Source organism: Lactuca serriola, chromosome 5 (genome assembly GCF_051521515.1).
Source record: "Lactuca serriola cultivar US96UC23 chromosome 5, Lser_US96UC23_V15, whole genome shotgun sequence".
In the NCBI taxonomy this organism is placed as follows: Eukaryota; Viridiplantae; Streptophyta; class Magnoliopsida; order Asterales; family Asteraceae; genus Lactuca; species Lactuca serriola.
In genome coordinates this window covers 259,828,774-259,843,771 of record NC_136412.1, presented here as the reverse complement: position 1 = coordinate 259,843,771, position 14,998 = coordinate 259,828,774, and the positions used below count along the sequence as shown (strand labels likewise).

The 14,998-nt window shown below is 34.7% G+C and overlaps 1 protein-coding gene across 1 annotated transcript; it reads right to left on the bottom strand.

Moving 5' to 3' along the window:
* Positions 1–11,616: 11,616 nt before the first annotated feature.
* Positions 11,617–11,937, bottom strand: LOC145050417 (putative lipid-transfer protein DIR1). Its single transcript, XM_078998675.1, has one exon. The coding sequence runs from the start codon at positions 11,935–11,937 to the stop codon at positions 11,617–11,619; it is 321 nt and encodes a 106-aa protein (XP_078854801.1).
* Between the last annotated feature and the right edge of the window lie 3,061 nt (positions 11,938–14,998).

The window sequence follows — 14,998 nt, the reverse complement described above, 5'->3', positions numbered from 1 at the left end:
TTATTAAAAACTATTATATTTTTCCCATCAAAATTTATACAAGTATATACTAAATTCACAAATTAATCATTTAAGTTCAGATTTGTTTGGTTTAAATAATATGCCTATCACCATTTTAAGATTTTATTTAACAAAATAAGATATATTAATTTTTTTTGTATACCTTATGTGAATTAATTTTGAATAACAACATTTTGAAATATATAAAACATATAATATCGTTTTGAATCGTATCATATTTTTTTGAATCATATTGACATGTATATTTTATAAAAGACTAATATATAAGTTTTGGTTCATAACAAATTATGGATCATAACATTCTAAAACATATATTTTTTAAACTATATCATATAATTTTGAAATATATTGTTTTTCAATCATCCGATTTTGAGTAAAATATTTCGTATCATATTATTAGAATTGAATCGTATCATTTTAATCAGAGCAATGACAATTGCAAAAAAACTTTTTTGTAATTTGGATTATATAATTTGAATAATTTAAATCATATAATATATGATAAAAGATTATAACATTTTTGACTCATAACAATTTTAAAAAAAAATCACAACCAATTAAAGATTTTAAATATTTATTAATTTTGAATCGTATATATGTTTTTGAATCATAATATTTTAGATCATATCTTTTTGGATCATTTCATTTTGGATCAAATCATTTTGTATCATAATATCTTCAACTAAATCAAGTTTTTCATCATAACAAATTTTGGATCATTATATTTTTGAATCACAAAGACATAATTAGGAATCATAACACATTTCAAGTATAAAATTTTGGATCCTAACAAATTAACATTCATAAACATGTTAGATTTATATCTTTTGGATAATAAATATTCTGAATAATCTAATTTTAGATCATATTATTTTGATAATTGTTTTTTAGCTTGTAACATTTTCATCATCGTTCATAAAGAAGTTCTTATTTTATAAGGATAACATGTTGTGGCTAATAATGGGTCACGATTCAAAATTAGAATTTCAAAATTATTTTTAACATTTTTAAGTTTGAGATCATTTTGTAGAGAAAAAATAAGAACTTTGGCGTTTTTAGTTTTTTATTCTAAAAAAGAATCAAAAGTTATTATAAAATAAAATTTGGGGGGAGAAATAAAAAGAAATGTGTAATAGCGAGACACGTGGCTAATGGCTTAGTGCATTGCATATGTTTCGTGTTTGGAGCAAGCGTACGTACCACGAAACATGTTTCTTAGACTAACTGGTAGCTGAAAAGGTAGTTGTTAGCTGAAAAGCTAGCTATTAAATCAAAAGCTAGCTGATAACTGAAAAGCTAGCTGATAAAAAATAACGTTTGGTAAAACTAGCTGAAAAACTAATTGAAAATATGAAATGACATAAAAGGACATATGAAATAATGTGTTTTTATAATAAATTAAGGGATATATTTGAAAATTTTGAAAAAAAACTCCTAAAAAGCTAGCTTTTCAGCTACTTTTGGGTTGCCACGACAACTTAAAAAAACTCAAAAAATAAGCTAGATTTTCAGCTAGCTGTAGCGCGCCAAACACAACCTAAGTTACCATTACGCCCTCGATTCTTTTTGCCCTTACTTGAAATGGTTAAAAAGTTAGTTCTAATCATAAATTTGCCGTCGTCCCAACGTCCACAAAATAACTTTGACCTCAACCATTTATTGAGTGGATTAAATGGTTAAGAATTGACCTTGTGGTTCTTACCAAATTTTAGGTTATATATATATATATATATATATATATATATATATATATATATATATATATATATATATATATATATATATATATATATAAAGGGAACCAGGGACGAAGCTTGAACAATTGATTTGGGGGTCAGAAAATATTAAAAACTAAAATTAATGTTTTTATACATGAAAGAACCGAAAGAAAAATCAGCAATTAAACATCAAAAATATCTAAAATTACTCACCAAAAATACTTAAAATTACTGTACGTAAAAATAAACTAATTTTTTTTCCACAATTAAACACCAAAAATACCTAAAAGAAAAACTATAACTCAGCCTGACGATCTTTAAGGTCTTTAAAGTCATTAGTTACCGACTTCGTATCAATGTTTTTTGTAACGACGTAAATTTTTAAAACAATTTTTCATTTTTCAAACAACATAATTATCATTTAAACATTCTCAAATCTCATGTTCAATAATTGTCATCAAATAAAAAAATGTGCCAAGATCACAAATAAAATCTTGGAGCTGCGAGGATAACTCCTGCATCTCTAGCGGCGCAAGGCGATAAGGTGCCTTGGCAATAGGCGCCGCTCACAGAACTAAATCGATGCGAAATTCCACCTGCCTCACGGGAGGCACACCCGACAACTACTTGGGGAGAACGTCCGGGAACTCTCGCACTATCGGTACATCACCAATCGAACTCGGCCTCTCCGCGGCCACGCGGGTGTCCATCAAATAGGCTACAAACCCACTACAGCCCTGCTGTAGACTCTGTCTCGCTCTAGCAGCCGAACAAAATGCTGACTCAGGACGGGTACCCTCACCGTACACCGTAAGCACTCCCCCACTAGGGTCTCGTAGGGTCACCAGCTGTCGCTCGCAGTCGATGACCGCTCCGAATCTACTCAACCAGTCCATGCCCACGATGACACAAACATCCCCCATCACAATCGGGACCAGATCTATCGGGAACTCAACACCGAAGATCTCGAGTACACAACCTCTAATCACCTCAGTAGCATATATCGCTCGCTTGTCAGCTATGGAAACTCGAAGAGGTCGACTCAATGCCTCTCGACAGATACTGATGTGTTGACTAAAAGCTAACGACACAAAAGATCGACTCTCACCCGAGTCAAATAACACCAAGGCAGGTACAGAACTCACAAGAAATTTACCTACTCATATCATAATATAAGAACAATACCTCAAACTCAAAATAAATAGATGAAATAATACATACCAGCCACAACATCGGGCGCTGCGTGGACCTCCTTCGCTGTCAACTAGGAGGCTCTCCCGTGAGCCTTTGGCGCCTCGGCCTTCATTGGCCGGCTCTCAGTAGCTCGTACGGCAGCAGGGGCGGATCCCTGCGGTGCTCTCTGTGCCGACCCCCACAGCTGTGGACATTTGGCCTTCCGATGGTCGGTCTGATTGTAGTGAAATCACACCGCAAATCCCTTGGGGCAATCCTTAGCCATATGCCCCTCCTTGCCACACTTGTAGCAAGACCCTGCTCGAAAAATCCCCTCATGGCTCTTGCTGCACTTGCCACAAGTGCGACCCTTCTGGTTCCCTGATCTCGAATTGGCGGGCTTTACCCGCTTGGCTGCCGGCTGGGACTGTGCCGGTCGCCGATCCCTCCCTTGAGACTCCACCTCCTCCCTGGCCTGAGTCTCGAGCTCAATCTCCTTCTTCCGAGCATTTACCTGAAGCTCAGAAAATGTCTGGTACGTCGAGTTTGCCACAAACTCGCGAATGTCTCTCCTCAGAAGACTCAGATATCGACTCATGCGTGCCTGCTCTGTAGACATATGCTCAAGGCAAAACATCGCCCTTTTGTGAAACATCTTGGTGATCGTAGTAACATACTCAGTACCCTGCTTGAGGGTCAAGAACTCATGGGCCAACCGTTCCCTTTCCACCGCGGGAACGTACTCAACTCGGAACATAGCGGTGAACCTTTCCCAGGTCACCGCGACAAGCTCTGCAGAAGTGAAGTGCGATGTCACGAACTTCCACCAGTCCTTCGCTCCTAAGCGAAGCTGGTTCAGTGCGAACCTATACTCTCAGATGCTCTGGACACGAACATGTGTAGAAGCACCCCTCAATGTCAGAGATCCATCTCATCACAGCTATCGGATCCTGAGTCCCATCAAACTCTGGTGGCTTCGTGTTGCTGAACTCTCGGAACCGCAACAAGTCACCCCCCTGCGGCCTGACAGCAACAACGGCTGCGGTGGCCGCAGCAACAACAACATCAGTAAGAGCGGCGTACCGCTCATTAAAAGTCTCAATCATCATCTCCGAAATCTTAGCCCGGATGGTTGCAACCACCTCCTCATGAATCAACTTGCGGATCTCCTCATCATTAACATTGCTGCTCTCAGGTGTGTGGCGTGTCCCAACCATGATGTCTCTTTGAAATACAACATAAAAATATCAAAGACCCGCTCGAGCATTCTCACACTCGATAACTCAACCCTACTTGCTCTTCAGTACCCTAAGGATTCTTACTTGGAGGAAAGCGAATGGTGTGACTTGTGTGTCACTAAGAGTTGAGACAGTTATTATAAGTTGGGAAATCGGTGAGACCTTATGGTTATGGAATGAGTGAACTTGAGGTTCATCTATTGTATTTATAGAGGCCAGAGGATATTTTCAGGCAAGCATGATCACTTTTTGGTGTTCGAGATTAGATTTTGGGGTTCATTCTCTCTGATGAATTCTAACGATGGTTCTTGCAGTAAGACTTGAAGAAAGGAGGAGATTATGACCTTTATGTTCCTTTTGAGGTTGCGATCGGGATCGATCTGGGATTCAGGATTAGTAGAGTGTTATTAGAGTCTGTTAGTCGGTGGACGATTAACAGGGTGATGTTTCGAGGGTGGTCTGTCAAGGAGGTAGACCGCAAGAGTTTTCAAGTTCTGAAGATTCAGATTGAGTACCGCAGCGGCAGTTAGGTCTGCCCCTTTCGGGTTAGGAGTCCTTGGTGGGATCGAGTATCTTTGGAAGTGATTATCATATGGTCTGAGGACCTTCGGTGGTGCTTCTTGGTTAGTTAGGTTCGATCTGTGTTTGTAAGGGGCGATTTCGGGGGCGAAATCTAATTCAAGAGGGGGAGAATTGTAACATCCGTGAATTTGGAAGTATTTATTTAAACCTTCTTCTTCTCCAAGTTGTCATGTTTAGTCCATAAAAGAGGTGTGTGGCAGGCGAGTACGCTGGGCGTACTGAGGAGTACGCTGCGCGTACTCGTGGGATGGTTTTGGACGCGGACGCTGCTAGGTACGCTGAGCGTACCAAAGATTACGCTGGGCGTAGTCGGGCCAGATGCAAAACCCTAAATGAGACTTGTGCATTATATAAGGAATGCTATGGCCTTATCCTCAACCACCATTTCACAGAGAGAAACCCTAAGAGAGCATCATCATCGTTCTAAAGTGGTGTGTGAGTGTTTTGAGCTAGAAAGAGCCTTTATGTGATGGTGAAGAAGAAGAGGAGGTCTTTGTGGAGGCTAGAAGTTGGAGTTCAAGTTTGGATCTGAGTTCTTCAGAGGGTGGAGCTTCTTCTAGAGGTAAAAAGCTCAGAGCTTTCCTTATCATGTTTGTGTTGTGGTTGATGGACCCACTTTTAGGGTTTTTGGTCCCAATTTGGAGGCTTTATGAGCAAATGGCCTCTATAAGCTAGAATCTGCCTTATTTCAATGTATTATGAGTTGTAAGTTCGTAAAAATCCAATCTTGGTCGTTAATATTAAGTCAAGCTTGAGTTAAGGACTTAATGAGGAAGGAGTTTAAGAGTTTGGAGGGGTTGGTGGTCTTTATAGCCGTGCAAAGGCTTAAAGGTTCCCACTTTATGGCTTAAGAGGCAGTAGACAGCCTAGATCTGTGATATGAGCCCGTGTCTTAACCTATTCAGACCAAAAATATCGAAAGGATGGGTCTGGGACTTATGCTGGGCGTAAGTCTCAGAACGCACAACATAGTGGGTTGAGGTCCCTGATCAGTTCCATGCGCGTTTGGGTACGCTGAACGTACCAAGGGGGTACGCCCCCGCGTAACTCCTTTTGGGGGTTTTTGGGCTAAGCGTTATGATGGGGCCTTGAGTGTTGGGCTTGGAGTTTGGAATTCATGCAATGGAGTCTTGGACTAGAGAAGTGGATTTATGTGCTTTGGGCCCTTGGTTTGGGCTTGCCTCTTAGTTTGGGATTTGGGCCATGTGAGGGCCCATTTATTATTGGGCCTTGGTGGGCCCAATGGGCTTAGGGCATTAATGGGCTGGTAGGTGGTCTATCTTTAGACCCAATAAGTGAGAGGTTGGACTTAGCTCCTAATTGAGATAATTGTGGGTTTCGCACAGGGTTAGAGGCCGGTGCGTAGCAGCAGCGTTTATAGGAGTTGTTCTTCACCCAAGGTGAGTCTTCTCACTATACATTACCTAGAGTGGTATTTATGTGTAGACCGGAGGGCCTTGTATGCTATGTGTATGTATGAGATTATGTGCATTGTGTTGTATGTATGCTATGTGTTGAATAGACCGGGCCGAAGGGCCTAACAATATAGACCGGACCGAAGGGTCCAACGATACAGACTGGACCGAAGGGTCCGACGAGCTATGACCGGACCAGAGGGTCCAACGAGCTATGAGACTGGAGGGTCCTTCTGAGACACATCGACCGGAGGGTTATACTATAGCCTCGAGTGGCTTATGTGTTGTATGAGGTATTTTGGGGAACTCACTAAGCTTCGTGCTTACAGTGTTATGTGTTATGTGTTATGTGTTTCAGGTTTTCAGGTTAGCGGGACGGCACCGGCTTGATTGTACACACCAGAGGAAGAGCTATGTTTTGAGGATCCTGGATTATTAATATGGAGTTATGATTTGAAAATTGAACAAATAAGATTATTTTACAAAGTGTTATAAAAGTCTGCATTTTAAAAATAAAAAATTTGTTTTAAATTTTCACGTCGTTACAGTCACAAACACCAATAGCAACAAGAATGATTAGGAGAAGAGAAGAGGCACTCAAAAAACGTCCGGAAACCCTAATCCTAGTGTTAGCCATGTTTTTGGTGCATAAGGGTTCCTTATATACTTAGGCTATTAGGGTTATCAAACTAGGAAACCCTAATATGACTGCTTAGGCCCTAAGCAGCCCATGGACCCCTTTAGAATATCCCTTGGACGAATTCCTTATGGGCTTCCTATATAATTCGTCCAACCTGTTATTCTTAAGTGATCCATAGCCCAATTGCAATTATCTTATAATTACAATTCCAGTCCCCTTAAGTTTAATTAATCTATTTTAGCCACAAAATTAATTCTTTATTAATTCTTGACTAATATTAATTAAACAATATGATTTCTCATTTAATATATTATTCTCATAATATATTAATAAATCATAATTAATCTTCTCTCATCCCATAATTCATCCTACATATTGCTATGGTGAAGGCAACCCAAAAGGACCATGCTCATAATCGGGTCAAGCACATACCAAAATAGTTATGGACTTAGACACTAATCCAACAAGACATAGACATAAAACGATATGACAACTAATCTCTATGGGGGTTATCACGGTTGACTGGGTAAAGTCAAAGGATAACATTGCAGATCTGCTTACAAAAGGCTTGAGTAGAGATGTAGTTTATAAGTCATCAAGAGGAATGGGACTAAAGCCCATGAATGAATAAATTCATACGAAGGAAACCTTACCTAGAAGACTAGAGATCCCAAGATTTGGGTTCAAAAGGATAACCTAATTGTATGAGTGAGGCATGTCACTATGGGGGGAGTTAACACTACTTCCTAGTCCATTCCTATATGTAGTGATAAAATTAGGCTAAACAGATGGTTTTTAATGATTGTTGGAATCACCTATGTGAGAGAGAAGTGGGGTCGCTTCAAAGGGAATTATAGGGGCACAATTCCTAAAGCTCTTGCAGAACTAGTTTAGTGTTCATGACCAAAACGAACACGTCTATGATGATATGGCCTTATCAGGGAGAGTCCTATGAGAATTACATTGTCGTCTACGTAAATGGCAGCTTAGTTCAAAGACATCGAGATCTACTAACTGCTAGGAGATTAAGTGTAATTTCTTAAGGGAGGGTTCAAAGGGTAATACCTACATATCCTATGCAGGATTCAACTGTTGAAAATTTCGTTTGGAAATTGGATGTGCAGAGATCGATCTCCATTCATGTGGGGGATTGTTGAAAAATTTAGTATAAATATATATATATTTACTAACTTTGGACACACACACACACACACACACACACACACATATATATATATATATATATATATATATATATATATATATATAAAACTCTAAGTGGGTTTGTGTTCTCCTCCACGAGGACTTCGAAACGATATATTATATGGACAAAATGGAGTATATGCGAATGAGATATCGATACTCAAAGAAGGGTATTTGAGAATAAATTTAGCAAAAAGAGATGAATATGGGAATGAGTCCCACATTGGTAGAAAGACCAAACTCAACAAGGTTTATAAGCTTGAATGCATGAAAAACTTACAAGCTTGTGTCTATGGTTTTACTACAATTCCTACCCGCACGCAGGGGGGGTGCAAATCTTGGATTTCGTAGACCAAAAACACTGAACTTGTGCATGGACACGAATGCAACTCCGAAAACTCGGGGGTGCAAATCTTGGATTTCGTAGACCAAAAACACTGAACTTGTGCATGGACACGAATGCAACTCCGAAAACTCAATCATTGATTTGTTTCCATTACACGATTCAAGTATAAAAGGGGACATTTACCATCTCATTCAACACACAAATGAAAATACTCTTCTTTCTCCTCCTTCGCTGTACTCCTGCTTCTGGCGACTCTTTCAGGCAAGTGAAATATCCGGCAGTACACCACTGTTAAGGTTGTTGTATCCTGGGAATAGACTACGAATCTTGCTTAAGGGAATCGAGTCTAATTCGAGCCTCAGCCACCACGTTTGCTACTAATCTTTTTCTTTACAAGAAACTTTCAAGAGGAAAAACGAAGTCCTTACACTAACATATGGTAACTACAAGCAATAAAGAGTATGACCAAATGAAGATGCATTTAAACATTGTTTTTAACATGTGAAAATGGAAACCATGGTGGTTTGTTTGTCAATAAGTTTCCCTTTCACATGGATATCTCTTTACATCATGGTATAAAAGACAGGTTTTCTATTCGGAAGACAATCACATGCACTCAATTATTCCAAAGGTAATTCATTAGCCTCTAATACCTATTTTTTTTTTTTACCGTAGATAAATAAATAAGGCCAAATTCGGTTCCATACTTTCTCTGATAAGTCGCATGTAAGTCAAAAATAAACAACGGTTATGGACTACTCGATTAGGTTTTGATTTTATTTATAACATTAGATATGAAAAATCAAAGATGCTATTTACTATGGACAAAGACAATGAAATCTTGTGTCGAAGGATAGGATGATTTTATGTTGTAGTGTTTTCTTAATGTTAATTAGACTAACATCTATCCTATGTTCCCATATTTTTTTTTAAATGGTAAAATTTATAATTTATGAAACATCCGCCAACTAATTTATTTATCTCAACCTAAAATATCGGTTTCCAATCTAAATATTATTTGGTTTTTAATTGTTTAGTTTTTATTTATCTATATAGATTTGAATTTTGTTCTCTTTTGTTTATGTATGGTTATTATGTTACATTACTTTAAGATTTTTAAATAAAACAGTTGTATTGATTCCTCTTTAAAACAATTTTAAATATTAATTAAAAACAACGATTTTAGATATTAATTAAGAAATAACAATGATAGATTTACAAATAAAATATCAAATTCTATATAAAAATAACTATTTTGTATATTCACTATTAATGATTAAAATTTTTATATTCTATATATTTTATTTTGTCAATCATATGATACACAAGTTAGAACCTGGTGTACAAAACAAAAAATGTAAATGCCCTTGCATGCAAGGTACATAGATAGGGTTAACGGACACCTTTAAATGTCATGAGTCGTATGGACCATTTGTGCAAGAAAAACCCACCATAAGGATAACAGGTGCAAGAAAAAAAGGTTGGACTTAAATTGTAAAATTATTCATACCAATGGACCATTTGTGTAGTCTATTCTTTTAAAAAAAACAAATTAATGTTTACATGACAACCCAACTTAGTCTTAAAAAAGGTCCTAATATTTTTTTTATTATTATTGTGGCCACAACTTTCTCGCACAATTATCACTCTAGCCCACTTAACAAGTTTCATTGTTAAGTTGATTATTTTTTTTTTGCAAAATCAGTCTTAAAAAGTTCAAATTTAGTTAATGAGTTTTGCAAAAAATTACACCACACGGTTTTTTAACTTTTTTTTTTTTTTTCGTTTTTTTTATACTTTATTTATTTTCGATTTTTTATAAATATATGTACATTTTTATTTTCTTTTTATATATGTACTTTATTTATTTTCATTTTTTAACTTTATTTTTCAACAATTTTTTTTAACCTTTTTACCTTTTGTTTTCTACTTTTTAGTGTATATATAGAGTATATTAGAGTTTTTTTAGGTTTTCTTATTTTTCTTTTCATATTATATTTTATTTTTTCATCTTTTATTTTATTTTTTATTTTTTTCTTATTTGTTTTTGTTTTTTTTCTTTTGTATTTTTATCTTTTTATTGACCTTTTTCAAAAAATATAAAATGTATTAATATATTAGAGTATATTACAATTTTGATAATTTATAGTTTTTGTAATTTTTTAATTTTTATTCAAGTAAATAGATAGTTATGTTTATATTTGTAATTTCGGTCCAACTTATTTTCTTTTTATTCTTTTTGTCCTTAGTATTATTATATTTATGTTATGAAAAAATGAAAATTAAAAAAAATAGCTTGTTTACTGAAAATTAGTGTTTCAATATGTTATATAACTTGCAAATTAAATCATATTTCTATCTGTGATATCAATATATTAAATTCAAGATAATATTTTTCAATTTTATAATAGACAAAAAAAAAAACAAAAAAAATGTCGGTCACCATAAAAAAAACTTGTTATAGTAATTTATATTGAATTCAAGTTCGTTTACTTGAATCAAAGTAAATAAAAACATTAGAAAAACCATAAATAACTAAAATAGGAAAAAAAATAGAAAACAAAAAGTAAGAAGATAAAAAAATCTAATTGTTGAAAAAAAAGTTAAAAAATGAAAATAAATAAAGTATATAAAAAAGAAAATAAAAAATGTATATATATCTATAAAAAAATGAAAATAAATAGAGTATACAAAAAACGAAAAATAAAGTTAAAAAACCATATGGTGTAATTTTTTGCAAACCCCAGGGACCAAATTTGTACTTTTTAGGACTGATTTTGTAAAAAAGTTAACCAAATTAACCATAAAACTCGTTAAATGAGCTAGAGTGATAATTCTGCAAGAAAGTTATGGTTATAGCAATAATAAAAAAAATATTATGACTTTTTCCAATAACGCGTTAAAAATTTAGGGCTTTTATAATATTAGTCATATTTTTTATATATAGTTTCATTTCGTGCTTAATGGCAAGGCGTTTGACAAGACTTTGTTTATTTAAATTACATCAAAAAAAAAAAAAAATCATTGGAATTAATAGTTTTCTAAATATCATATGTAGTTATGTACGTACGAAACAAATATATATAACAGATACCAACACAAAAACATAAACATAAACTTTATAATACCGAAACTGTTACACCACCACCATTTCACCTCCTGCATCCCCACCTTACATCAATGGAATACTAATTAACCCTAAACAAGACACAAAACGCAGCCACAATAAACAAGGATATATTATAACAAAGACGATAAAAGAACCAGAAATTTGATCTATCTAACAATGGTAGGTGGCTTGAGGTAATTTGCATTTTGCAGGTAGCTCCATTGCATGGGTTGGGTCAATTTCGTAAATAGGCAACAAGCTTGAGTCTTTCAACTTGCAGAAACATGGCATATCAGCTTTAGTAAGGGCAGCACAACACTCTGTTGTTGGTAGTGGAAGAGGGTCGACACCTTTTGCCACCGCCGGCTGGCAGGTCTTCAGGCCATCGGTGGTCACCCCACATATGGAGAAACCATTTGTAGCCATCGGTTCAGTCACAATAGTTGCAACCAGAACTAGAGCTACAATAACTAGCTTTGTGTAGGACTCCATTGGTTATGTTTTTGTAAGATTCTCACTTAAACTGTTTGTTTGTTGGTGTGTTTTTTGAGGGGTACGCATGGTTGGTTTATATAGAGAAAGAAAGTGCAACACTTGCTTGCATTTATGTGGTGAGAGGACAAAATGGTCCTACCACATTTTTTTAAATTATTTTAATTATTCTATCCATTAGGTTGATCTCGTGAGAACTGTGCACAAAGTTCATTAAAAAATACGTGCGACTATTTGAGAGCTTTTATAATTCATTAGTTTTTATAATTTTCTCCTTTAAAAAAAAGAAAGAACAACGTCTGGAAGAGGTTAAAGCTTTTATTTTAAATAAAAATCTTATAATTAATACTACAGAAAGTATTTCAATTCGCCATCTTGAAAGTAGACAACGAACATATTAATGACAACTTATTGTCACATAACCACATTGAGAGGGCGAACGAAATGTTTCATCCATTTAAGACAGTATGTTCTCGAAGTTGATTGATTATTGAGATTAGGGCGGTTCAAACGTATTTTTGGTCCAGAACGAGACGGAAAAAAGGGTCCCAAAATTAGATGATGCCACTTATTATTTAAATTTAAAAAATTTATTATAAAAATAAATTATTGTGATTTAACGCTATAAATAAATTATGTTTTTTGTTCAATATTTTGATGTTTATCTGTAGATTATACTTTATTGCTCTTTTTCATTGCTTTCTACGATAATCATGTGCATGCTCCTATAAAACAAAAAGAATCATAAGCCCAAGAATGTGGTCCATTTCTCAAAACTTTGAATGATTGTACATGACCATTTTCATAAAAAGGTCCTTTCATGCATCTAATGTAACTGTTTTTAACAAAGCACACCACAAGAAAGCATTATAAAAGCACACGAAAAGACGTCATTTTACACAATTTAAAAATCAATTAGAGTGATTTCAAACTGATATTAGCAATGTACTATGGCGTTCCACCAATAATAGCAATGAAGTTTGAAAGAACTTTATAGCAACAACACTAAGATAAAATTGCAGCAACCGCAACTACAAGTGCAATATCTTTTAAAAAATGAACGACTCCGACAAAAACAAACTTTTACCTTCCAAAGCTTAACCAAGGGTAGTATTTTAATCATCATCAGTACCCTCCGTGATCCGATAATTCCAATCTATCTCAATAGTGAACCGTAATTCAAACGATATTAAACTTTTGATACTTTATCTCCAAATCTAAAACTTAAAATCTTTGATTAGAACCAAAAGACTTTGTTTGATCGACTCTAGAGTGATTTCTTTGGACCTCACTCGCAATGTTAATTTAAAGTTGTGAATATCGACGGGGGCTCGTGCGGTACTAAGGAACGACCTCCTAAGAATGATGGGAATATCTCCGTCTTCTTCCATATCAAGGGCAACAAAGTCGGTTGGAAAATGAATTTGTCAACTTTAACAAGTAAGTCTACTATTATACCTCATGGATATGTGACAGATCGTGTAACACTCGTAGATTCGGACTAGTCAATTAAGATATAATAAGCGTTAAAAATGATTTTTTATAGAAGATTATCTAGAATAAATAATCTTAACCAAAGTAATAGTTTGGGTTAACAATTGTATCCTATTTGACGTAATAAAGAATAATTATTTAAATATTATATGTTTCATGATTATTATAATATAATAAAATAAGAAAAATCAGTCGAATCGTCCGTAAATCATAAAAAAAAATGCGCCAAAACATATATATTATTATATATTTAGGAAGTATACGTCATCCCGATCCCGGAAATATAAATTTCGTCGAAATTCGAATCCATATGAATTAGATATGATTTTTATAAGATATATAAAAGTCAGTCGCGCACAACTAGTGTATGACGTAAAAAGCTAAGAAAAAATGGTTGACTTTTACCTAATGCGACCAAAATGAAGCAAAATTATTTAATTTTATAAAAATATGGACAAATATAAATTCAAAATTAGCCGACGGAGTCTAAACGAAAGTTGTAGATCTCGTCGATAGCTACGTGTCGATATAAAGAACGTTAAAAACGAAGTTCGTATGAACGAGTCATAATTTTTAATAGTACATTTACGTATTAAAATAAAGTGTAAATCATATATACGTCTATATATATATATATATATATATATATATATATATATATATATATATATATATATATATATATATATATATCATTAGAAAGGTATCGACGATGCGGTCGTTATAAGACTAGTGTTGAATACTTTCGACATTACTTTAGTACAAATATCATTAAATCTATTTAAAATAGTATTATAAAAGGGAGTTTAGTCATTTAAGTAAATATAGAGGGTGGTTTTTGAAAATTCATTTACTATAAATAAGAGCCTCTATGCTCTCATATTTCTTGCACAATTCTCTTGATTCAAGAGTCTTTCTCTTCTTATCCCCCGAGCATTTCGGTCCCTCGTGATTCGACTTCTCTTTCTTTAGTTTTTAGTATAGTAAGGTGAGCGCTAAAGCGCTGCAAGAATCTTTTTTAGAAAGATTCAGCGACGAAGTTCTGCCCCTGCAGAGCCCGGCTCCTAGCTAAGTAAGTTATGTTACCTTACTTTAAATATAGCTTATAATATCGTTGTTATGAACTTATAAATAAGGTTTATCAGTGATTCAAAGTCGTTATACTGGTTGATCTACTTACGGGAGAGGTGTCTAGAATGGTCACGTTGGGTTTGGTTGTTGGATTTCAGAAAAGCTATATGCTGAAATGGCCTGCCTCCCAACTGTCCTACCTGGCTGATCCTTACTTGATAGATCATGAATAAGACTATGAGTTAATGACGAACATAGACTAATAATTAGTCGCAATAAATATTAGACTAAAATTTAGCGATAATAATGCTAGGTTTCGTTGAAGGAAAATAGAATCATTACAAGCGAAGCGCTGCCCGAGTTTGGAATCATCACTTTAACAAGTGAGTGCATAGTCTTTTTCATGAACATGATTTTAAAACAAATATTGAATAATGTATTAAATGTTTGTTCGTGTGTAAATATTTGATATTGACTTAAATACGTGTTAAAGAAC

Bases quoted from the DNA above. Each gene is read 5' to 3' on its own strand.
- LOC145050417 (XM_078998675.1), bottom strand. From the start codon at position 11,937: ATGGAGTCCTACACAAAGCTAGTTATTGTAGCTCTAGTTCTGGTTGCA.